This window comes from Ictidomys tridecemlineatus, chromosome 12 (genome assembly GCF_052094955.1).
Source record: "Ictidomys tridecemlineatus isolate mIctTri1 chromosome 12, mIctTri1.hap1, whole genome shotgun sequence".
Lineage (NCBI taxonomy): Eukaryota > Metazoa > Chordata > Mammalia > Rodentia > Sciuridae > Ictidomys > Ictidomys tridecemlineatus.
The window spans coordinates 70,408,517-70,433,491 of NC_135488.1; the positions used below are offsets into that span (position 1 = coordinate 70,408,517).

General features: G+C 44.1%; 2 protein-coding genes across 11 annotated transcripts in view; both read right to left on the reverse strand.

Moving 5' to 3' along the window:
* Positions 1-714: 714 nt before the first annotated feature.
* Otx1 (orthodenticle homeobox 1) lies at positions 715-7,752 on the reverse strand. Its single transcript, XM_005322056.3, has 5 exons — positions 7,618-7,752; positions 7,202-7,268; positions 5,363-5,568; positions 4,309-4,460; positions 715-2,993 (listed from the first exon to the last, which is right to left on the reverse strand). The coding sequence occupies exons 3-5, from the start codon at positions 5,457-5,459 to the stop codon at positions 2,175-2,177; spliced, it is 1,068 nt and encodes a 355-aa protein (XP_005322113.1). The 5' UTR covers positions 5,460-5,568; positions 7,202-7,268; positions 7,618-7,752; the 3' UTR covers positions 715-2,174.
* A 4,294-nt stretch (positions 7,753-12,046) lies between these two features.
* Positions 12,047-24,975, reverse strand: part of Ehbp1 (EH domain binding protein 1) — a 316,989-nt gene continuing 304,060 nt past the window's right edge. For 8 of the 10 annotated variants that reach the window (XM_040271158.2, XM_040271164.2, XM_078029123.1 and 5 more), the window contains 4 exons: positions 21,118-21,217; positions 19,887-19,960; positions 13,378-13,492; positions 12,047-13,151 (listed from right to left, as the gene is read on the reverse strand). In XM_040271158.2, the coding sequence (XP_040127092.2) occupies positions 13,061-13,151; positions 13,378-13,492; positions 19,887-19,960; positions 21,118-21,217 (380 nt within the window). In that variant the 3' untranslated portion in view covers positions 12,047-13,060. Of the gene's footprint in view, positions 13,152-13,377; positions 13,493-13,573; positions 17,952-19,886; positions 19,961-21,113; positions 22,488-24,975 lie in introns of those variants that run through there. The other 2 variants (XM_040271165.2, XM_078029127.1) reach the window with 2 other exon arrangements.

Sequence of the window (24,975 nt, forward strand, 5' to 3'; positions counted from 1 at the left end):
CCAAACTGGGCATCATGTCTCCCTGCCGCAGTGAAACGCGTCCTTGTCAATTTTTCCATGTTTTGTGTTTGTATGTTTTAAAGAAACTTTACACTACGAACAAAGATAAATTGGCTACTTCTGGCGCAGACAGAGGGTTTAGAAGGGCGTCTTAGCACGTGGTAAGAATGACTAGGATCCCCCAGCCGCAGTGAAGCCACCCGGGACAGCTCAGCAGAAAGGGAGATTGTCTGCTGCCAACATGCAGGACACAGATCGGGTTTTTGTCGTTTTGTTTTCTTTTCCTTTTTGGCTCAGCTCTGAGAGCATTACAGAGCTATCCTTTCCCGCCTCCCGACCCTCTTCCCCTCCCCCTCTTCTTTCTGGTGCAGGCAATTAGGGTGAAGAAATCAGTGCCAGGCTCCTGCCTCTGAAGAGAAAGGAATTGCTTCGGGAATTGAGTCCTGACACCTGTCTCTGTCCTGGATGGCTACGGGGGTGCGGGGTCAAAATGCCTGGGGGTGGGGGAGGCCAGGCCCACGTAGGGTGGGGGTAGGGGATACACTCCCTAAAAGAATGTTTTGGGGGGCTCCTCTTGTCACGTCTTCCCACCTCATTCTTTGGCCTCCAGCTCTACGCAGGTCATTAACACGCGGGTTATTAGAGCAGTTTCCCTCGCTTTTAGCCCTCCGAGACTGGGACCTGAGGGTGGAATCAGAAGAGCAACACTGACAATCCTTTCATTGATTTGCATTTATTTTCGGGAAATAATGTAGATAAAGAGGAGGGGAACTGCCTTACATTTCAACAAGTAATTTGTGATCTTCACATCGGACAAATCAAATTTACAAATTACTTTCCCACCTACTGGACGAAGCGGCCAAAACCAAAATTGATACACAGGCGCGCGGGCTCTCCACAGATTTCGGAGAATGAAGGTGCACTAAAAACTCACTAGACAAAACAAAGATGTTTAAAGAGAGAGAAGCCGACAGAGGAATTGGAACTGGGGTGTAGGGCCTGGGTTTGTTTTTCCATACTGCTGTATTTTTACCTTTTTAAATTTTTGTTCTGTTTTTGGTCTCTTGAGCTGTAACTTCGACCCTGTGTTCAGACAGAGTGAGGGGCTCAGTCCTGTGCTCCCCACAGAGCCTAACCTCCACCCCTGTATCCTGACTTGGCTATTTCCTCCACACTCCTGATCCTCCGCGCCCAGCTTCCTAGAACCAAGAGGTTCTCTTTTAATAAATACACAGAAGAAGATGTGAAGAGGGCAGGACAGCCTTGTAACAACTGAAACAAAAAAAAAACTCCATCGTTTAAAGAAGAGGAAAGGGGGCAGAGGGAACATATTTTTTGCTTTTGTTTTATATATATGCATATATATATGTGCTGTATATATCTTAAAGTTCTGTTTCCTGGGCGCTACACAAGATATGCTCAGTTCCACCAACAGCAACTAGAAAGTTTTAAGTGGTCCCTGGAACGGACCCGACTATGTACAGCATTTCCGCCAAGGCGGAAGCTTGAACCAGTCCAGCGCAGGGCGGGGGATGCGGCTCTGTGCGCTGAAGGCTGGGGGCGCTTCTCCAGTGGGCCTTGCCCAGAGCACCCCGCTGGGGAGGAGGAAACGCTGGGAAACTGTGGCCTGCAGGCGGGGAGCAGGATCTAGGGCAGACGAGAGGGGGAGGGGGAGTCTGTGCGAGAGAAACACTTAGTGGTTGTTCAGGTTTGGAGTAGTGTGTGGGTGCACTCCAATGGGCATATACACGCCTGTTAGTGACTCCAGTGTCCAGAAAGAATAAATAAAAGTGTTGGGCTCAAACAGTGGGAAAGCGAAGAGCCTCCGAAGGCTGCGAGAGTGCATAATAGCTGTCCAGAAAGACTGGAAGGGGTGTCTTAGGAGTTTGGTGGGATTGACAGCGAGAGCACTCAGCAATCCCGCATAGAACGTGTGGGCCAAGCCGAAGCACCGGTCCCCCCCCATCCAAGGGGTAGGCAGGTTAGCACATCCCTTAAGCAAGTGGTACAGAGATGGGAATTGGTAGTGCAGACAGTGGGCATCTTTTGGGGGTATGAAAATTCAGTTTTTGGAGAAGCAGAGGCAAAGGCGGGCGGTGCAGCAGCAGCAACAGGATGGGGCCAATGAGGGCGCAGGTAGTTGCGTTCTTCTCCTCTTCCTCTTCCTCCTGGGTTCACAAGACCTGGAATCGCCATGAGGCTTGGTCTTTATAGTCCAGACAGTCGGGAGAATTGAAGTTGAGTTTCCAGGCGGAGGAAGCAGCGGTGGCGCCAGGCTCCTTGTAATCCAAGCAGTCGGCAGAGTTGAAGGCAAGCCCCGAGCCACCGTAGCCTTGGTGGTGGTGGTGGTGGTGGTGGTGATGGTGACCTGAGGACTGGCTCAACGGGTGGTGCGCGTGCGGGTGGTGGTGATGGTGGCCAGCCATGGAGGAGGGTGCCATGGGGCTGAGCTGGTGCGGGTGGTGATGCGAGTGCATGGGCGCTAGGTATGAGCTGCAGTCCACGCCGCCAAAGTAGGAAGAGGAGGGCGCGGGATAGCCCTGACCATAGCTGCCGCCCTGGCCATAGGACATGGGGTAGGACGCTGCTGCCGTGGCGGCACCTGCCGCTACTGAGCGCTGCATACATGAGGCGTTGCTTGGAGCGGCCAGCGGTTCGGGTACTGATACAGAAGCCGGTGCTGAGCCGGGTGAGATGGAAGCCGGGCTCCAGATGGAAGAGGCAGCGGGCGTGCTGAGCGACGACGCGGCTGCCACCGCCGGGTTGCCACCTATGCCCGCAGCCGCAGCAGCCGCGGGGTTAGCGGAGGCACTGGAGGCCGAGCTAGAGGACGAGGCCGAGCTGGACACAGCCGGTGGCGTGAATTGGCCGCTGCTTTCGGAGCCGGAGCTTTCCCGCACCGGAGACGACTTCTTTTTGACTGGGCGGCTCTTGGTTCCGCTCCCGCTCTGCTGCTGCTGGCGGCACTTGGCGCGGCGGTTCTTGAACCAGACCTGCAGCGGGCCGGGTTTGGGAGAGCCGGTTAGGGGGGCGAGTGGAGCTTACTGCTCCTCCGCCCCTTGGACCCACTACCCCGCCCAGGATCTCGAGTCCCTCTCAGTCCAAACCTCCGCCCCTCCCTTTCTCCGGCCCGGCCAGACACTGCCCCCTCCCCCGCACGTCGGTTTCCAGCTCCTGCACCCTCCCCCATCCCTCTGCGCAAAGCCCCTCCTCAACTCGCTCGGGAGTAGGGGTGTGTACTTTCCCCTCTTTAGCGCAACTCAGCCTGAGGGCGGAACGTTTACTTCTGTCCATCCAGAAGTTTAGCCATCTCTAAACTGCTGGTGGCTGCTTCCCCCAAACCCCAAGTACGTTTGGAGGCCTTGATTCCTAAGAATTGAGCTCAGGAAACCGCAGAGAGATACTGAGCAGCGGGGTGAGGAACAGTTACCAACTTTGGGGCCCAAGCAGTTTCACTGAGTTGGCTCCTGGAAGCCCGAACTGGGCAGGACAAATGCTTGGGTAGGAGTGGGAGCAAGGCTGGAGGCCAAACAGAATCAGTACTCAAGTACTAGGGGCTTCTCTGGAAGGAAGCTTGGGTGAGATTTCGTTGGACTTTTTTGGGGAACCCAATGGAACGGTGAGTTATAAAGTTCTCACTCCTTCTGGAAGGCCCTCAGCACATAAAATTGTATTCTTGGTCCTTTCTTAGCTTTCGGGAATGTAAGCCTAGACAAAGACCCTTGAGAGGGGTTCTGAGTTAGAATCCCAACAATACTGTTGGAACACTTTCATCTCAAACATAGAAATAGCAAAGCCGACAGCCAGGTTTTGTTCTTAGAGTCCTCCCGGGGCAGAGAAAGTCTAATCAGACCGACGCCACTCGCGGAGCTTACTCCCAGGCAGAACACCAGCCTCGGCTAAGCTGCACTCACGCGTTTCCCGATCCCCAGGATGCAATGCAAGGACAGGGGCAGAAATCAGGCCTCCTAGGGCAATTGCCAAGTATGGGGCAGCCAAGGAAGCCAGGGCAAATGTCGGACTCTCAGGGCACTCCTCGTTGGGGAGTCTAGCTCTCCTCCTGTAATCCTAAAAACGACTTTCAATACCGAAGGCGCCCTGGTGACAAGGGCTGGATCCAGGGCTTTAAGTCATTTCCTTTAACTTTATCCCCCTTTCCTGGTTGACGCCCAGCGCTAGGGGGAGTCCGAGAGGGGGTTGCCCAGTCTGTAAAACCGCCCCCACATCGGACCACCCTTCCCAGCCAGTCCTTTCCCGGATGGCACCAGCTACACTATCCTGACCCAAAAGACCTCTAGAAGCGCGCACCTGGACTCTGGACTCTGGCAGGTTGATTTTGAGCGCCACCTCCTCGCGCATGAAGATGTCAGGGTAGCGAGTCTTGGCGAACAGCGCCTCAAGCACGTCCAGCTGTGAGCGCGTGAAGGTGGTGCGCTCCCGCCGCTGCTTCCGCGGGGTGGCTGCGGGGACATGCGGGCGTCTCGGGTCAGCGGTGGCGCTAGAGGGCTTGGGCAGGTACCCTGGTAGGCTCAGAACCCAGCCACGGCAAGAAAAAGCCAAGCTCGGAGCAAAAGAAACTATCCGGGTGTTGGGGGCGAGGGTTAAGCCTAAGAGGCCACAGGTGGGAGAAAGTGCGTATATTCCACTGGGACACGAGTCTCCAACACCTAGGGCTGCCGCCTCCCTGTTTCTCAGAGGTTGAAAAGGAAGCCATGCAATCTCCCTTCCTCCACATCTCCCCACACCCACACACACTTTATGGGTGGGGGATAGGAAGTGGGGGAGGAGGAGCGCAGAAACACGGCCTGGAAAACATTATCCAAGGGAATAAATGGGGGTAAAAGAGTGGGAGCTAGAAAAGAAATACTGCGCTCGCTCAGCTAAGTCCTCCACTATACCAGAGCAAAAGTTGGTGCAGGTCACTGGTCTAGAATACAGTTTAACTCAGTACAGTGAGCCGCTTTGCATAATGAAAATTTGGCTTTTATATCAGGGCCCAGAGTGTCCACATTCCTCATTCAATGTGGGAGCAGGGGACAGTCACACACACACACACACACACACACACACACACACACAGAGCCACACGTGGAAAAGGAATCACTGGGTAAATGTACTCTACGCAGGACATGGGATGACAGCAGGAGACGACAGGTTGCCAGTGTGACCAAGCTGGTAAGGCACGTTTTAAAGCTCTGTCCACTTCACCCACCCGCGGCTCTGCCCATGTGCCTGTAGCGGGCCACGCATGTAATACGGATTCCCGGGCCTGTTTTACAATATCGTGGGCTCAAACTTTAGGGTTTGAGGCTCCCCAACATTTGTAGGGATTGGGAGCTGGGTCAGAAGGGCCAGTGCTCACCCGGATAGCCCACAGAGGGGTGCAGAAGGTCCATGGCCGGCCCGGCCAGGCCCAGCCCATTCATGCCATATGGGGGTTGTTTGAGGTAAGACATCATGCTAACAGCCGGGTAGAGGCGCCCCGACGGATCCAGGGGGCCTGGGGCCAGGAGGGATGCAGGGTTCCCACCGCGAAGTCCTTCAAGCTGTTGCGTCTGGGGGCCTGGCCTATGGAAACAGGAGACATGAAAACCGTCACTCGGAGCCACTTCGGCTTCCAGGTTTTGTCCAAGGCGAGGAGCCTCGGGATGAGGAGAGAGGCAGCGCAACTGCGCAAGGGCAGTCAATTAGGCTCCACAAGGCCTCAGCATGTGGACCACAGCTTCCTTGTGAAAAGTGAACTTTTCTTCTGGATCGTCACTGCCTCTTTTCGGGCTTGGCACGGGTTTAAGACACTCGTAGGGTGTCGACCAGAGTAAGGAGAGGTTAAAAGTGCAGTCAGGTTGGGGAGGTCAGAGCCAGAACCACGAAGTTTGGAAAATCCCAAGTGCAGGCAAAATTTTGAGTCGGGGGAAGTCGGCTCCATATTGCATAAGCAAAAGTTCCCTAGGCGCCTGGACGGCAGACCGCCCAGAGCGTGAGGGGTTGTTTCGTTTTGTTTCAAATGTTTTTGAAAGCAAGACAAAAAGGTGGACAATTGTGAGGGTCAGACTGAGTTTAACGCGGAAGGCTAACTGCACCTTGGGCTCGCCCGATACCTAGCCCACTTGGGAGACATCATTCCTTCAAAGGTCTCCACCGTTGCGCCCCTGCCCCAGAGCCCGCCATCACCATTTCAGCCGACCTGTCGGTGCCCAGTCACTGAGCGGAAGCTCCCCCCGCAATTCCACCGCACTTCAATCTCAGTCACCGGCCCTGACCCAGCAAGTCGGCCAGAAGACGACGAAGGGACCGCTGTATAAGCGGCAGTTCCAAGACGCCACCGGAGGTCTGGGTTGCCTCAACCCTCCCTTCTTGGCCCGCGCAGGCCGGGCCTTCATTTCCCCCAGTCTGGCTGCGCACAACCCGATCCCATCCACCGGATCCCATCAGACGATGAAGGGCGACCAGACCAGCGCCCCAAAGGCCCTCGGGGATTCAGGAAGACTGAGTAGAGCAGGTCGCCTGTGCTCTCTGCCATTCTACTAACTGAACCCGCGGGCCCCAGGACACGATCGAGAATAGAAAACTAGGCCTCATCGTCAAAGCCCACGCAGACTGGAGCTGGAAGGTCGAAGCATGGCTTCCGCAGCTGCTCCGAATCCGTGGCGCTACTCTCAAGGGTCAGGAAGGGGCGCTGGGGAGTGGGACTGGGACCTCAGAGGGCCTTCTCACTATACCCCGCTTCGCGGGAATTCTGCAAAGCAGGCCAGGGAACCCAGGTTAGAGAATTCCGAGAGAGAAAAGTCTGAGCTCAAGAAGACTCCCATTCCAACCCCCGCCTCCGCCCTGGGGGACCCACGGCCGCGGTCAGGGACAGCCAGTTTTCAGGACAAAAAAAAGGAAACAGCGAGGGCTCTTGGGCCAAAGGAAAATGGGACTCCAGCCTCGGCGATTCTCTGCTAGGGTGCAGCGAGAGTTTTCAAAGACTTTCTCCAAACTTAGCACCAAAGCCCAGTTACTTCGGAGGAGGCGGGGGAGGGGGCGCCGGGCCGCAGCAGCGGTCTGGGGTCCTCCACACTCCAGGAGGGGAGCCAGGCCGCTCCCCCAGCCCCGCCCACCTGCCGGGGACCCGGGAAGCCGCGGTCGTTCTGAGGAGGGGGTTACACGAGTAACCAACGCGCTCCCGGAGTTCCGGGCGGCCCCGAGGTTTTCCTCTTACCTGCCCTCAGCTGTCGGGGCCGCTCACCATCTACCTGGCTCCCTCAGAGACCCGCCGGGCAGCCAACCTGCAAAATAGAGCGGCACCGGAATTACCCCGGGGGCTGATAGGGGACCCCCGGGCTTCTTTCTTTCCCCAACTTCCTTCCTCCCATTTTTTCCCAGTAGCTTTGTGAGTATCCCTCTGGGTTTCACTTTATTGCACACTTTGTTTGCAAAGCTCCACACACTCCCAGGACCTTGCCTAGTCCGGGACCCAGCCGAGGGCCCTCCAAGGGGGAGGGGGATGCGAGGGGCAGAGTTGGGAGGAGGCTCGGCTGGCCTTTGCCGCTGCACTCCCAGTGCAACGTGGAGGCGGCGGGGACTGGGGAAGTCCTGCAGAGTCACTTTGCAAACTAAATAAATGAAGCAATTTACCTTGTCGGAGTGGCTTGTCTTGCTCGGTTGTTTAGGTGATTGGAAATGTAGCCTGATGAAGATTGATCACCTTTCTACTGCCCTCCCCGGGTATGTGAACGCGAAGCGAGTGCGTAACCGGGCTAGGCCGCCAATCGGGGGCCCTGGGCGAGCTGAGTGACAGGAAGCCGGGCAATGGCTGTGCGAGCCGGGGGTTACCTCCGCGCGCCCCCGCCCTCCCCCGCCTTCTACACCCCGCCCTCGCCGCGCGCCCGCCCCGCCCCGGTCGCGCGCTAACTCTGGGGCTCCGCAGGCAAATTCCGCGCAGAGGAAGGCGAGGAGGGCTAACTGAGCGCCGGAGTCCCTGCCGCCGAGGGGCCGCGGATCCTGAAGCCTGCCTAGGGGCCCCCAGCCCTTCTTTCGCCCTCTCGGTGCTCCTGAGGGAGTGGTAGAGAGGCGGGGTGCAGGATAATCGGACTCTTCTCACCGCCCGGCTCCTCGGCCGGAGTGTGGGCGCGAGGATTCCCGGGCGGCGGGCTAGAGGAGCGTGGGTCCCCGGCCCCTTTCGCAGCGCGTTGGGCCCCAGCGTCTCCTTTCTTCACCCCCACCTGCCGACAGACGCCGCGGGCAGCTCGTGCCGGCGCAAGCTACTGTGCAGAGCGCGGGAGCAGTTCTGGGCGCGCAGATCCCTCAGCTCCCCGGGACTCCCGCGCTTGGGATAAGCACCCACAGGGGAGGCGCCGCCACTTACCAGCTCCTCATCATTTCCAGGAGTTCCTAGTCCTTAAAGGTGTTTGCAAGTGTTAAAAACTTCTTTTGAACCGTTGGAACCCTGTGTCCCCTTTCTGTCACACTCACCCTACTTCTCAATCTAAGCTTTGGGTAGGAAACTCTTTTTCTTACTGCCTCCCCTTCCGAGACGTGGAAGACGTGGAAGACCTACCAGACAGTCTGGTGGGAAATGTGCCCCTAGACCCCCTACCCCTCAATTTCTTTTCCACATGTTGTGGAAGAAGCTTCCTTGAGGCGGTTTCCCCGTATTGTTCGTACCGGCCAAGCCCCTTTCCCAGTCGAACAAACTTGCCCAGCACATTTACCTGTGGGGACTTTGTAAAAAGTGTTTTTGGCCCAACCCTGAACGAGGCAATTCTTTTAAATGGCACCTCTTATTGAATATCAGGCACCACTTTGCTCCCTTTCGAGGAATTCTTACCCCTTCCTCTTAATCTTCCACCACCCCCACCCCAACAGGCGGAGTGAAAAGTTTGAACGGGAGTAAGTGTGAGGGCGAGTCAAAGAGCCGCCAGGCGCACCGCGGTGGGGAGCGCCCGAGCTGCCCGGCCGCGGGGTCGGGCACAGAGACCTGACCGGGCGCCGGGCGAGGAGGAGGAGAAGGAAGGGGGAGCCCGCTGAGTGAAAAGGGGCCGCAGCCGCCGCTCATCAAAGTGCTTTCCCCTCCCCCAAGCGACACTTTCCTTTGGAGTCCGAATAAAATACGGTAACAGAATATGATGGAGGGCACACTGTTTCCTTAACTGCTTCTCAAAGGACCCGGGAGATCTTCTTAGGACCTTTAATAAGGCTTTGGTCGGTTCTTTTGTTGATCTCTCAAAATCAACTCCTTCTAATTGAAGTTGGAGCTGAAAGCGAGCTAATGTTCAAAGAAAGTGGCCGCCGGACCAACGAAATTACATTTTTTTTTTTTTGGACGATGAGGGAACATCTAATCAAAGGGGCAAGGAAGGAGGGGTGGGAGTGGGGGAGTACGAAGGAGAAAAGGAGGTTTTACAAGATCCTTCTCTGGTTCACAAAAGTCAGCGACACGGGCGCTTCTCTCCAGAACAAAGACACCGCGGCCCATTCACAAAAGGGAGAGAAAGAGAAAGCAGAATAAAAGAAGGAGAGGAAAGGAAGAAAATGGGGTGTGTGTTTGGGGGGAGATGGAGAACCTAGAGAACCTTTAAAGGGAAAGATACAGCACAGGGCGCAGCTCTGGCCCAGGCGGGGACACACCTTAGGCTTGCGCAGGCCCCCACCAGTAGTAGCTCGCGAGGCCCACGGTCAGCTGTCCGTGGCCTGGAGCTACGGAGATCCTTGTGAGGTTTTAAAATAGAAATGAAATATCCTCCTGTCCCTTACTCTAGGGAAAGGCGCGACCTAGGGCGCACTAGTTTGTGGGGAAGAGTATGCGGACGTCCTGCGGGACTCGTCGGGGGGCGTCCGCTTGGGTAGCCTAGCGCTGCCAGAGTTTTCGGCCTGTGCCTTGTGTGCCCAGGTTGGCTCTCTGGTGTCGGGACAAGTGCCCTGGCCGGATCCCGAAACCTCTCGTCCTCCCGCCTCCCCCCGGCGGTTTCGCGGCAGCAGCAGAACCTGGCCTGGTTCCGGCGTGGCGAGGTGGGGCTGCGTTGCGCATAGGAATGTGCCAGCGCTGTCCCTAAGGCCCGCCGCGCAGGAGTCCGGCGTTCTCGGTTCCAGATGCTGCCAGTCTCGGGGAAGTCGGGAGGTATCAAGTAGCAAGGATTTTTCCCCCTAATGAGAGTATTTATCTAATCCCAAATTGTGGGCGAATTTTCTTAATGCTCAGCCCACAAAACCCCGGGATTAAGAGGAGAGAAAGAGAGAGAGAGGAGAGGGGAGAGGGAGGAGAGTAGAGAGGGAGCGGGACTGAGATGAAAGTTTCTTGAATGCTGCGCAGAGGATTGAGGCGGCGGTCGCTAGGCAAATTTCCAGGTGGGAAACGCTGGGCCAGAAGCCGCGACCATTCTAGCAAACGACGGCGGCGCGGGGAGGGGAAAGTGGAGACAGGTCTGGAGGAGGGGAAGGCGTCTCAGCTTAAAATCCATGACCCAGGCAGGGGCGAGGGACCTGGGCCCCGAGACCCGGATCCAGCATCCAGGTGACTTCGAGGCCAGACCAGACTCTGGAGGACAGTTGGGACAGGGGGAGGAGTTTTGATCCCGAGCCGAGGGTTCCTGGCCAGAGGCGAAAGTTGGGCACTGGCCTGGGTACTGTGTCCAAGCCAGCCTGCAGCCAACGTTTCTGCCCCCGCGCAACCCCCAGACCCAGTGTTTGATCCCACAGCGCGGGCTTTCGAGTTTCGGTCCCTTGGCGTGCTGGGTTCGCGCCTGCCCTTGGGAGCCTGCCCTTGGGAGCCCTGCGCAAAGTCGGGACCAGCACCCTGATCGCGGGTCTGACCTCGCTAGTCCCCGGGGTCCGCGCTCCACCGCCGCTGAGGGGCGTTCGGGCGCCGCGGAGCAGCCCAAATAGAAACCCCGTGAGCCTGGGGACTGAAGCAGGAGGGGCAAGAGGGTCGCACAGCTGCCCCCAACCACTCGAGCAAATGTGGGGCTAGGGAAGGTTTGTCACTTGGCTGGTCCGGCACGGCTTGGGGGCGGGGAAAAGTCGCCTTTCTGCGAGGCCCCTCAGAGGGGAAGTTTCCAGGAATCCAGCGTAAATAGGATGGGTGCCGTCCCCGCCAAGCCCCAGGCTGCTTGGGGCGGCCGGTTTCCGTCTGCGAGTGCCCAGGGGGTTAGAGCGGGTTCTGAGTTTTCCTCAGAGAGCAGCAGTTCGCTGTTTTGCTCGAATAAAGAGGGCAAATACTCGATTTCATTTAGTTCCATTAACTTTTTTTTATAACTTAAAAAATTCTTGTCATGAAAGAATTATACCTTGGCAAGTTTTTATCACCTTGAAAGACCGGCAATTAGAAGGAGCAGCATACTTTTAGAAGGAAATTTTGTGTGTGTGTGTGTGTGTGTTGGGGGGGAATGAAAGGGAGAGAAAAGGAAGGAAAGAGAGGAAGTGAGAGGGAGAGAGGAGAGAGAGATATGTCTAGGCTAAAGTGTAATTGCCAGTGTTTTCTCTTAAGTTTCAGGACTTGTTGAACGAGCTTTCTTTGTTTGGACACCCGTAGACGAGTGATGGAAACTACCATAGAATAGCCACTTTTTTTTCTGTGGCGTAGAAATTCTTGTTAGAAGTTCTCTTTCTCTCATCTCATACATACAAACCCGCACACATTCCTCCCCCAATCCACCTTTTCCAACAATAACCTTCTTCCTTTCACTTCAGTACCCACAGACTTGCTGGTTATCCGAAGAAGAGTTCAGAGTTCTCTTTCATATGACTGAAAAACTGTAACAATTAAACAATGCAGAAAATTCATCATAATATTAGCATTTCTTCAGTGGTGTAGAATCACAAATTTCCTCAAATCTTCAACAGAGATGACCCCTTCCCTAAAGAGATAATAGTTTACACTCGTTAAGAATATGACTAATTAGTTTTCAATTTGCATTCGTGTGTCAGCAGGGCTCCTCGGAGATGGTGTAAACTTACTCAACTTCAAATACAGTGCAGTATCCTGCCTTTCATTCCAGAGGGCCATTTTCCTCATGAAAAGTCTTAAACTTCCACCCAAGTTTTCATTGCAAGAAAAACAGCAGCAGCATTTAAGGTAAGAAAGTTTCTGCTTTTATTGAAAATTTATATACGACTCAGTATTGTAATAAATAAACATAACCATTTTCACAAAAATGACAGTACTATTATGCTAGAGAAGAAAATATTAATGGGGGATTTACTTGTACTGGCAAGACAGACTTTTATCAATACAGAATAAATATTAACAGCATTCTTGACCCAATGTCCGGACCCAATTAAATGTAGAAACCAAGCAAGATGTAATAAATAATTTTCCAGAGAAAAAGGTGGCGCATTCTCAGAAGATAAAATTGTCTTTGTAAACTGCTGCATATCAATGAGTCCCATCCTACAGCTCACCTTCAAACCACAGGACTTGTCTCAGGCTCCCATAGAGGGTCATCCTCAGAGGAAGGCAGAGAGCTCTATTATACTTACAGTGAAATGCAAAACAACTGCAGAAAATCCCACTGGTAATAGAACAGTTTATAAGTATATTGAATATGATCTAACTATGAAATTTAGGTAACAGAGTAAGTGGTACATATGGTAGGACTGGAAAAAATCATTCATGACATTTTTCTTATCCCCCAGTTGCCCCCCTCCCACTGTCATTATGCTATTACCACCAACAATAACAACAATAACAACAACAACAACAACAAGGTTTCAAATTTTTCCTCCCATCAAAAGAATAAGGGAAAACAATGAGGGAAGCATTTTTCTTTTTTTTTGAACTGTTTCTTGAACATCTCCAATACCAATCACTCACAAGGTGTCTGCAAATCTATTTCACATGATTTCAAAAACATGACTAGCTCACTCACACACACATACACTCACACACACTCCTAAAACTCTAAAACAGGACTGTTTTAGAGTTCTGTATATCATCTGGATAGGATGGCGGAAAATGGGTGGTGGTGGTGGTACAGAAGTATAATTCAGCCAAACAAAACGTTAAAAGTTTTAAATCAACGAGTTCGACTGTTTCTGGCCTGGGGACCCAAGAGTAAAATGTTGGGAGATTCTAGTCTGACGGCTACTGAAGAACACATTTCTCCTCTTTCTTGGCCATCTTGCCTTTGTTTTGCTCCAGAGTTCGCTCCAAATGCTCGTCTTCTTCTTCGGCCCTGGACGTCAGACAAACAGGAAACAAAATTATTTTTTCTTCGTGGAGGGCAGAGCAGCACTCCCCACTTGCCGGTATTTGGATCCCCAGCGGTAAAGGAATGGGTAGCACGGGGCTAGCAGGAAGCTGCCCCGCCCTTCCCTAGGCCTCTGGTTTGAACTTTCCGCAAACTTCTCGGCCCCTGGGCAGGCGGCCGCACCTGGACCCCAACCCCAAGATCCACTCACTGCTTCTCCTGCGCGTCCAGATCCCTGACAAGCGCGTCACGCTTGTTCACCAGGGCCACCAGCTCATCCAACAGGAGCTGCTCACGTCGCTTCTGGGCCTCGGTCTTCTGCCAGTCTGTAGGGAACAGGAGGCTAGTTACCACGGCAAGGCCTCCGCACCCCGGCTCCCTCCCTCCCCCTTCCCGCTTTTTTCCACTTTCCTTATATCTCTAAGCAAACTATGTTAATGGATCCACTAGCTAGTGTTTTCTATGGAGTCTGGCTGTTGTGGTGAGGGTGCCACCCCTAAAACTCCACTTTCTAAATATTTCCCGCACATAGAGATGGGTGCGGCAGGGTTGGAACCTGCTAGAGACCAGGTGTAAGCCGGTGGCCAGCGGGAGGTGCGCACCTGTATCCAGGCAAAGTGGGGGAGGGGAGCTGAAGGCCAGAGAGGTTGGCCCAGGGTGGTGGTGGGAGCTGGTAAACGAGGAGGCGGGAAACAGAGATGGGCGATAAAATCATTCTGAAAGGCTAGAGAATCTGCTTGAGAACCTACCCTCCTTCTCCACCCCCACTCTCACCTCAAACAGCCCATTCTTCGCTAATTTCCTCCTCGCTCTATTTTAGCAGTTGGATGTATCTCACACTGGGCGCCATATGCTTCACAATAACTTTAAAAGTAGTGAATCGGCTAATTAGCATTTTTCTTTGAAGTAAAAAATAAATTTGCTCTGCAATATTACACTGCAGCTCTCGATCGCATCACAGCCAGTTTTCTTTTGGAGACGTTTGCTTGGTAGTTTCAAATCAAAGCACTTTTGCAAAGGAAAAAAATAACATATTTCTTTTTGAAACCTCATGTTAAAGGTTGGAAAATCCGATGGGCAGTGATCTTTCCAAGGGTGGAGACCGTTTGCATGAAGGTTTTAGGCCCCAATAATATATTCCCTAATCTTTGCTAGTCTGATAATTAATTTCCTTAAGATGAGCAGCAGTTTCATTTAATAAAAACAGGACCGAATCGAACATTTAAAACACTTTTGAAACCAAAGCCAACTGCTCTGTGGCCAGACTGTGAGGGCTTGTAACTGTCAATCAATTCCCAGTCTACCCCGCCTCCCTCATTAGGAAGGTAAACAATGAAAAGAAGAAGTAGATGATGAGGCAGATAGCAGAACAAATGAGGACCTAGAGGGAAACAGGACACCAGCTTAAAAAAAAAAAAAAAATCGTGGCCACTGACTTTGCAGCCCCCTCCTCCCCCAACAAATGCACTTTCCAAAAAACAGAGAAGTGCAATCCTTTCGGGTTTCTCTCTTCTCTCTCCATTGCCCTGGGCAATCATGTTAAAACTCACATGGCTGGTGCTTATTCAGATAAACCTAACAATGCACACCGCTGGTTACCATGTGAATCTTCACAAACCACACAAGAATGTGCTGGTTCAAATCCCCCCCGACCCCCTCCAAAGCAAAATTTATTCAAGACAGCAAACTGCTCAGCAGCTTTATGAAAGCAAATGGTGCTAGAGGGAATTCTATCTTGTATTTACAAATTAAAAATTAGATGCATCATCATGCAATAAAGGTTAGAATAGCCGCAAAAAGCTAGAATAGTTTATTCAATTTGATCACTATTCCTTTCATTATAAGCTCAAACACATAAATATATAAAAATGAAACATGCCATATATTAATTATCTACATTAGATACAAAACATCACAAAATAAATACATTAAATAACGAATCATTATTATATTCTTATTTAAAAAGTGAAATATCCTATATAGCATGGAGAGAATAAAGAAACCATTATTTTGGAATCCTTTTTTCTGAGTGAAAGAATTCTAATAAGCAAAACTAAGAGAAGCCATATTTATCTCAAATTTACTCTCTTAAAATGCAACTAAAGATAGAAATGCTGTACAATTTTCTATCTGGTTTTTAAAATAATCTTATTCTAACCAGCAAGTAAATTAATAGACTCTCCAGGCTAGAAAGATCTTTAAGGTTATTTATTCTAAATCCAGATGATTGCAGTTCTAGAAATATTAATTCAGAAAAAACTATTAAATTTATAACAAAATTTTAACAAAATTTTATAATTATTAAATTTAGCATTGATGAATATTATTTAATTTTTAACCTCAAGAAATCATCCTGATTATAAGTTTAGATTTATAATTCTACTAAAACATTTTGATATCATCTTTACAACTAGGAAATAAACTTTCTCCACCATATGCAAAAAATATTATCAAATTGAAAATTTTAGAAATTTAAGAAAAAATAAAATTTAACAACAGGCACATACTCTTTTAAATTACTCCTATGAACTTGACCAGACACTTTCACAGCTTTAATTAATAACTTAAAATACCAGCACTTCTTTAACATTTGAAAAATTAGGATTTTTAACATATGGATAAAAAAGGAAACTTTTTTTAATCCATGAAGTATTTAAAAAAATCTTTAATCTTACCTTTTCCAAGCTCACTAATGACATTTCCCATTGGAATAAAAACGTTTTAAAATTAACAATATTTTGATGATTTGCATCATTTAAGAGTTAAATTTGACATCAGAATTTTAAGTATTCTAACACAAGTTTATAGGATTTTGCATATTAAATATGCTATTACTACATTAATATCTATTATGAAATATTAGTCAATTATACAGCAAATAGCTATTGCAGTGACCAGATTATACATTAGCCAAATTAGACATTTATGTATTTGCTTTCTCACAGTACAAATAAATTACATATATATGTACACATATACGCACACATACATATTATATATACTTGAATGCTAATTTTGGAAATTAAGAAAATTATTTTGCTCATTTCTTTGTAAAATATTACATTTAAAATTGGTCAAGATTTACACAAGATATTCACATGACTAAATTTAAAAAATCCACTTTTAAATAGCTACACCTAGACATGTCATGTTTTAAAAATCTGCAAGTAAGTTTCTGTGTTACCTGTTATGCATTTAAAAAAAAAGGATTACTCACCTATAACACCAGTCACAGCTAGCTAGCTGCACTGACTTTGGCTTGGACAGACTACAATGTGGGTTCTGATTAATTTAAAGATTCCAGTGTACTTTTGCTACAAAAGCCATATCCTCTCACAACAAATAGGATTAAGTTTTGATGCTGCATTTGAGCCAAAGTGTTGAAATAAAGAGATTCTGTTTATGTCCATCTGCACTGAGCTGTTTTGTTAATTTAAAAACTCTTTTTCATATATAGGGCCAATTATTCATTCCCCAATTCAGTTTACTTGCTGAAGTTGATAATTACCTTGAAAAAAGGCAAGAGAAATACCTATAAACACTTTAATAGAAAGGACCTAAAGTTCTTGTAGTAAACCTTCAACCTCGCCACTATAAATAAGCCTGGCACTTTGATGAAAATTAACACTAGTTTTGTAAAGAGCACATTGGGGGATTGCAGTCAAGTCTTATCTTTAGTTCCAGTCAACTAGCAATCCTGAAAGAGTTTGCATCATCATCAGAACAGGCCATTTGATAGGATTCTACTGCTGTACCTAATCAATCTATGGAAGACTGTGGCTGTGCTGTGTAACAAAGCTAAAATAGATTTACAAATGGGGTTTTAGGGGATAAGCTCCTCCACAGGATTACATATTGATTTTAAATATAAAAAGCTTATCATATAAACCATAACTACAAAAATAGTGAACCTATGCATAAATCCCTTTAGAAGAGCACCCACTTCAAACTCTAAGCCAAGAATAAATCAAGATGTACAAAATCCTAGAGAAGATCCATTTCTTGTGCAGAAAATGAACATACCACTTTCTGAAAGCCCACCCCAATGTGTTCAGAAATGAATTTATCTTTCCTGAGGGGGCATTAAATAATCTGGAACAACAACAACAACAAAAAAAAACTATAGGAAAAGTATCTAAAAGATGTTTGTTAGCTTGAGGGATCCTACAACTTAGCTCAGTAGAGTGAAACTCCTGCTATGAAAACACCTCAGGAAAAAAGGGTAAGAAATAGGCCAAAGTGATTATAGATTCTCAGAAGAATAAATGTATTGAATATTTTTTCTCTCAAACCAAGCTGTTAATATTTATTTTAGTGTACTATGGCTATTATATGCCTTCCACTTGATGAATAGTTTCAGCAGCAGATTTACTTGAAATGATTTTAATTTTTTTATTTATTAATTAAACTATCTATGGCTAATAAGAAGAAGAGATCAGGAAAGAAGAGAGAAATGAACTTTAAAACAAAGAAAACTTTAAAACAAACAAAACCAACTATTATTGACTATTCATGTTTTTCTGTGGTGTTTTAATACTCAAAAAGGCTATTGAATTGCTTGTGTGTCCATTCGAAGGGCTGGCTGAGAGGACACTGTCTTCACAGAGTTGATCTTCACAATGATCAGCACCTCTCTAAGAGCCCTGCCCACATCCTGCCCAGGCTAGTGGGACAGGCCTCTCTCTCCAAGAAAGTGTCTTTATTTGTAATCAACAGGCTGTTCCTTTCCTCAAGTCTCCCTTTTCCGTCAACCAGCAAAGGAAACTGGCAGAGAGATTCCAGGCACTGTCACATATGGGACAATGTAATTTAAAGAGAGAGAGAGAGAGAGAGAGAGAGAGAGAGAGAGAGAGAGAGAGAGAGAGAAAGAGAGAGGGAGGGAGGGAGGGAGAGGGAGAGGGAGAGGGAGAGGGAGAGAGGGAGGGAGGGAGGGAGGGAGAGAGAACAATAACTCAAAGCCCACTACAAGCATTTAAAAAAGAAAAACATTGTTTTCCCCTCTTCTTAAAAGAATATGAGTTTCTACTGTTTCCCCTCTTCTTAAAAGAATATGAGTTTCTACTGTTCCTATGTATGTATAAAAAGATTAGGCAGATAAAATTTTAGATTATTTAAGACTGTTAATTCTGTATATAGGAATAAAACTGTCATGCATAAGGTCCTCCTTTTTTAGTATTTTTTAATAATACTGGCTTTGGGGTATAGAACCAATGTCTGCCTTAAAAGTCAACTCTATATAGGAGAGGATGGGTAAAAAAAATTCAATAACACTTTATATTAAGTGTAATGTATAATGAATCTATAAAGAATATACTGTATAATGAGATATATTATACATACTATATATATACATATATATACATATATTCCTATATAAATAGTATTGCTGCATCTACTTTTCAACTATTTAGCTTTTCCAATTCCAATCTCCTTTAAAGACTATGCTATGACTATAAAAACTACTTATGGAAGAAAAATACTGTTTAGTGTACTTGTGAATTTTTATTTCAATGGCAAGTTTCACAAAACTGCTTAAATAATTTTCACAAATTTTATTTCCTTTATAAGTGGTATAATTTAATACATTTAGAGAGTCATTTGAAAGAAATTGGCTAAATGAAGCCTTTTAAAATAAAGTAAATCAAAATAAAGTAAATTTCTAAATGAGAATATCCAAATATCACTGATTTTTATAAAATGAGACAATAGATATAAAAGTAATTAAAAATAAAACTTTTGTAACATATAAGATAGTATGTAGATAAATAGGGTACTTTTTACTTGATGACAATATTATATTAAAATATTTTAAGAATATAAGACTTCATTTGGATTTCCCTTACAAACTTAAATTTCTAGTTTCTGAACTAATTAGAATTGACTTATTATGGATCAGGTACCTTATCAGGTGAAGAACAAAATTACCATGGACAGTCAATGGGTTAAGAGGTCAATATAGAATAAGAAAATCAATTTGCATTGATTAAACAAAAGATCCATTTTACAGAGCCCAAAGGATTAGCTTTTAAGCAGAAATCTTTGAACTATAAGGCTTTTTCAACTGAGAGATATGTACAGAGAAGGGCATTATAAAACACCTAGGAATTTTTACAAAAAAAATGCATTTTACAAAAAAAATGCTATAGTTGAGGTGGCCAATATTTATTGACATTATAAACATGCACAGAATTACTATATAATTAGTTAAAAACTTTCTGAAAAGTGTGAAAGTGTGTAATTTTTTTCTTATGCCAATCTTTGCCTGACTATTTACTTAATAGGAGCTAGACTCTTAAGATCTATAGTAGACTGCACAGTGACATATTTTAATGTTGACATCAGTTAAATATTATGGTAAAATTTAGAGTCTAAGGTTAAAAATCAAAATGATAAATCTTTTCTGAACCTCTTCAGTGGAAATAACTTTAAATGGCATATAAGTAAAATGTAATTAAATCAACCCTCCTTACATTTTTCACTTAATGGAAATTTAAGCTACCTGAATCAAAAGTTAAGACAATTTTGTACTTAATAGCAAACATAATGATTATCTATCTGATTAGAGTCCTTAGATTCATATGTATACTACTTTCTACCAACAAGGCATTTATTTACATGATTCCTGTAGACCTTAGTAGAGAAGATATAGTAAAACCAGACATTTAAAATCTCTTTGACAATTGACACCTCATCCACCTCACCCACCACTGCATTTCTTACCTTCAATAGCTAGCATTGCCCGCAATTCCCGGTTCAGCAGTTCATACCGCCGTTCCAAATCATGTTCTTTTTCCCTAGGCAAGTTGCAAAAGTTCATCAATATGCTAATTACTAAATCATTAAACACTTAAAAGAACCTTTAGGTTACATTGATTTTAGGACTCATAACTGACTTTTCTCTTTAACTTTAAGCCACTCCAAACAAATGATATACAAAAACCTAAAATCTTTCTCAGCTGAATATTTACTAATGCTATTATTTTCTTCTTTGAATTCTTGAATGGCACAGAGGTATATTTTAATCTGAGGATAAGTAGTCCCATTCTTCAAAGCTTCTTGTATTAGGTGCCAGATATAAGACTACTTTCAAAAATGTTTTTTATAGTTCATAATCAACACTCTTTTATTCAAAACTCTATGTGAAAAGATTATATAAGAAACATGAAAATATTACCAGCACAAATTTAAAAATGGAGACAAAGATTCTGGATTAGTTAAGTTTTGTGCTTCATCATAATTCTTTTATCAAGTTTAGAAATGATAGGAATTATAAAAGTAGATTTTTCGAACAAAATAAAAGATAAACCTGGTCATTCCCACACTAGGTGGCATACCATAAGAACTTTGCTAGTGAGCAGAAAGGAACAAGCGTTAGTGAACTAACACCAAAGACTAGAATGTTTACATTTGATCTATTCTCCATTTAACTTTAAATCCTACAGTCATAAAAAGGTCACTTCTATTTAAGTAATTAAGCTCTTATCCCAAAGTTTAGATTAACATTATCTGTAAACAACAAATGTATTTTTGTTCTTATAAAGTGTTATTTTATTTTTAACTTAGAATTTGTTCAATAAACTTCAATTTTATTTTTCTAAAGGGTTTTCCTCTAACCATTAATATAAACCCAAACTCCTTTTTCTGCACAAGTGATTTATTTCCAAAACATAAGAACTGTTTATATACCTTGACTTTTTGTAAAACAAACACTTTTTCAGTGTTTAATCGCTCCATTTACAAATTTTTACTGTTTGGATGGAAACAGTGAAAAAAATGTATGTATATATGTATATTTACTTTTTAATATAAAACATACTGTAATAGAGTATAAAATATACTGTAATTTCTAAGGAAAGAAAAAAATTGAGCTCAATAAATAGGAAACTTTAAAGAAGGCAATAACAGAAAGCCTAATGCCATAGGAAAAACAAGCTCAGTCATGAGTACTTACAGTAGAGAAAGCTGGTTCATTCTTCTTATTAAGGCATTTTTCTTATTAACTAACATAAACCATTCTTGCATCATAGCTTCTTCTTCTTCTGTGTTCTTTGCTGTGTATAAAGAGTTACTTCTTATTTATATGACATTTTATAAGCCAAATGATAGTTTAGCACAAGTTTTTTAACATTACAAAAAATATTTTAAATATTCCAATACTATATATAAAACTGCTTATAATAATATAAGATTAAAGTCCAGGACCTGAAAAAATAAATTAAGCCAAACTTCTAAAGCTGACATTTTTCAGCATGTATATTTCAGTCCCCCTGGACATACCTATAGATCATATTAACACTAAGTACTGTAAACAAAATGTTCCTCCTTTTAAATCCTCCCTAGAGGCTGACTGGCTATTATGTTTCAGTGAAGAACTGATGGTGATGACAGACATATGGTCATGATTAAAAAAAAATTGAAAAATCATTATGAGGATCATAAGACTAGCAGAAAGATCAGAAAAATCCAAAGATTGTGTGAAAGCTTCTACTTGTATCAATTTAGTTTTTCTTTTATTTCCTCCCTCAAAGTAAACTAAAGATTATATATATGTGTATGTATGTGTGTGTGTGTGTGTGTGTGTGTGTGTATAAATATAAGTTAAATATATATATATATATATATATAGAGAGAGAGAGAGAGAGAGAGTATTACAAAAAGACACCAACGGTCTCTGTGGAAAAAAAACACATTACAGTGAAAATAATGTTTAGAAAACATTTGATTAGAGAAACAATCTAAAGTTTGTAGAGTTACTGATTTCATAAGTTATCCTTCATACCCATTCCATCATCCGTATCACTCTACTTCTCCCCACAACACGCCAACAAAAGCTAGTATTAAGGATTATAATACAGTACACCATGTACTCAGTATTGTTCAGGCAGAAGTAGCCCCTAATTATACTCAAGAAAAATACCGATTTTTCTCACATTTTTCCTTCCTCTGCCTTCAAATTTTACCTCGTCAAATTTATAATTCTTAGCCTTTTCTCCCTGAATTCCATCTATGCTTGGTTTATTGCTTTACTAAGCCATTATTTAATATTACCAGTCCAACATCTGTATAGAATTCATGGGATTAAGTTAAATAGCTAACAAAACATTAAATATCCCAATTACGACTATTATCCCTGAAGTTTTATTGTCTCTTTAAGTGAGATGGTTTCTTTTACATTTCAAATATTATGAGTCCATTTTAAAAATTCAAAAAATACAGGGCTGGGGATGTGGCTCAAGTGGTAGCGCGCTCGCCTGGCATGCGTGCAGCCCGGGTTCGATCCTCAGCACCACATACAGACAAAGATGCTGTGTCCGCCAAATACTGAAAAATAAATATTAAAAAAAAAATACAGAGGTATATGATTGAATAAATGTCAAATCCTCTTTCACTGACCCCACCCTTCCTCACCTCCTCACTTCATTTTCTTTCTCCAGAAGTGGTATATTTCCTCCCAAATCAGACAGCTCAGCTGTCTATCAAACACATGTTTATACTTTATCTATAAACACATCTAGATTTCTCTCACAGATATGAGTTCATATTATATTGTGTCCTATGATTTATTATATCATGTGTCCAAATATCTTCTTCATATTGATGCATAAGTTACGGGCATTCCATAATTAATTTAACTATTTCACATTAATAAAAATTTAAAGATATTTAAAAATAAAATAGAATATAAAAAAACTGATCTGTGTACAAAAGATTAAACATGTATTTCAAAGTATCCCTATAAAACAGATATGTGTTATTCATCTTTGGGGAGAAGAGTGGGGATATGTGCCTTCATTAAATGCTGTTAAAACTGAATGGTATGAAGCCGACTTAGGATAGATTCTTTTAGAGTCTGAACAAAAGTCTTTATTGTTTTACAGTATTTTTAATCTCTCCTTTAGGGTAGCTGGTTTTGTATTCACTTTGGACCATGTGATGTCTTGACACTGGTCATGTGATACAGGCTGCGATAGGCACAAATCCCTGGGTAGCAACAAAAGAAGAAAGAGTAAAAAGAAAAAGCTGAGAAAAAGCTTGCAATTTGGAAAAAGGCCAATTGTACCCTGGTGAAAGCTTTTTTGATCAGTGAAATGACACATGTGTGCAATATTAATAGGTGTAGATTTTATGATATTTTATTTTCTGATTAAAGACCTAATTCTTGTGTTTATAAACTAAGTAGCTTCTAAAAATATAGACATATTAAAACTTTGTTTTGAGATTAACTTAACCTTTAATTGAGGCTTTCAGGCAATACTAGAAGCAACCAGCCTACTCTTAAATTAGCATCATTTTCTTCAATGGAACACCGCTTCCTTGAGTATAACAATATTGATGTGGAACTGTATTATTTTCAGTTTAACTTATGCCTATGATTTCTAGGTAAGAATCCAAGATCCCCTGCCCCTAATTGTTAGGAAATCTCTAATAATAAAAGAGTCTCATGTTACAAAAGGAAATAAGCCTAATGATAAATATTTAAAGACACATTATACATTTTTACATAGATTATTTAAATTAATTGAAAAACATCTGTATCACTAAATCCTTATCTGAAATTGTATATGATGGAAATCTATTGTAGTAATAAAAATTAAAGTTTCTTCTAATCCATCACTATACTATTGTTTTTAGGGGTTTTAATTTTTTTTAAATTTAAAAAGCTCTTAAAAGCCAGTAAGTTGAACCATTACAAATTAATCCTGACTTTAATAACTGGTTAAAGACCCCTTTAGCTTTATAAGTAACAAAAAATATTAAAGCCTGTGATCACAGTGAGCTTTTCTCATTTCTCCTCTAACCATTTGTTATTTAATCCAATACTAGTAATCCAATTTGTCCATCAGACTTTTAAAGGGCAGAATGCAACTTCCTCAGCTTAGACACTTTTCAAAGTACAATATATTTTTCAAATGAATGCTGGATGTTTCATTTTTCCCAACTGTTCCTAGCTCTAATGCACGAGGAAAAAAAGAACAAGATGAACATTGTTCATACTGATTAAGTAAGAGCTCATTAAAGAGCTGTCAGTGCGGTACTTTGAATATGCATGAAGCATATAATCAGATCTAGTACCGTCACTAGAGGAGAATACGGTAAGTACAAAGGATTGATTTAATTACTTAGAGTGGGCTGTGGTGGTAAAGCAGTCTTGTTAGCGCAAAAAGAAAAAGAGGTTGTATTCTGGCACTGTTATAAAAAAGGCAGTTTTAGCTTCTGCCACAATACCTAATCTCAGAATAAAGCACTTTACATTGTAGCTTAAAATGAAGACTGTCATTATATTATAAAATGGCCATAAATCATTTAATCTTGTTTAACCTCACCTAGCTAACTACCTCTCTTTCAAAATTATCTTTAATTTGTAATACAACCACATTTTTGTCACCTCAGAACTAGTACTGGTACTTTTTATAAATCTTAAAATTTTTTCAATTTCATGATCTGAAAAATTCAAGACATACTATTGAAGGCCATTTTGAAATAAGAAGTGACTTCTACAGTTCAGTATACATTTACTAAAATTTAAAATAATGCCTGGGATGTTGCATTATATTTTAAAATATGGTACACCTCCTGTTTATTTTATTACCAATAAAGCATCATAAAAGCTACCCATTTTCACCTTAATATTAATATAGTCTCTAGTAATATATTTTGTATTTTGTTTCCTTTAAAGACTTCTGTTTTTTATTTTGCCTCCAGATATATAATGTTCTTTCTTGTATCACACACTCTCTTAATGTCAGTTTTTTTTCTCTTAATCAATTGTAATTGAAGTAAGAATTCTGAAAATTATTAAGAAATCAAA

Excerpts from the sequence above, each read along its gene's own strand:
- Otx1 (XM_005322056.3), bottom strand. The coding sequence starts at position 5,459 with ATGATGTCTTACCTCAAACAACCCCCATATGGCATGAATGGGCTGGGC. Across the intron at positions 4,461-5,362 it reads CCCCTCTGTGGGCTATCCGG|CCACCCCGCGGAAGCAGCGG; the intron begins GTGAGCACTGGC and ends ATGTCCCCGCAG. Across the intron at positions 2,994-4,308 it reads TGCCAGAGTCCAGAGTCCAG|GTCTGGTTCAAGAACCGCCG; the intron begins GTGCGCGCTTCT and ends GGCCCGCTGCAG.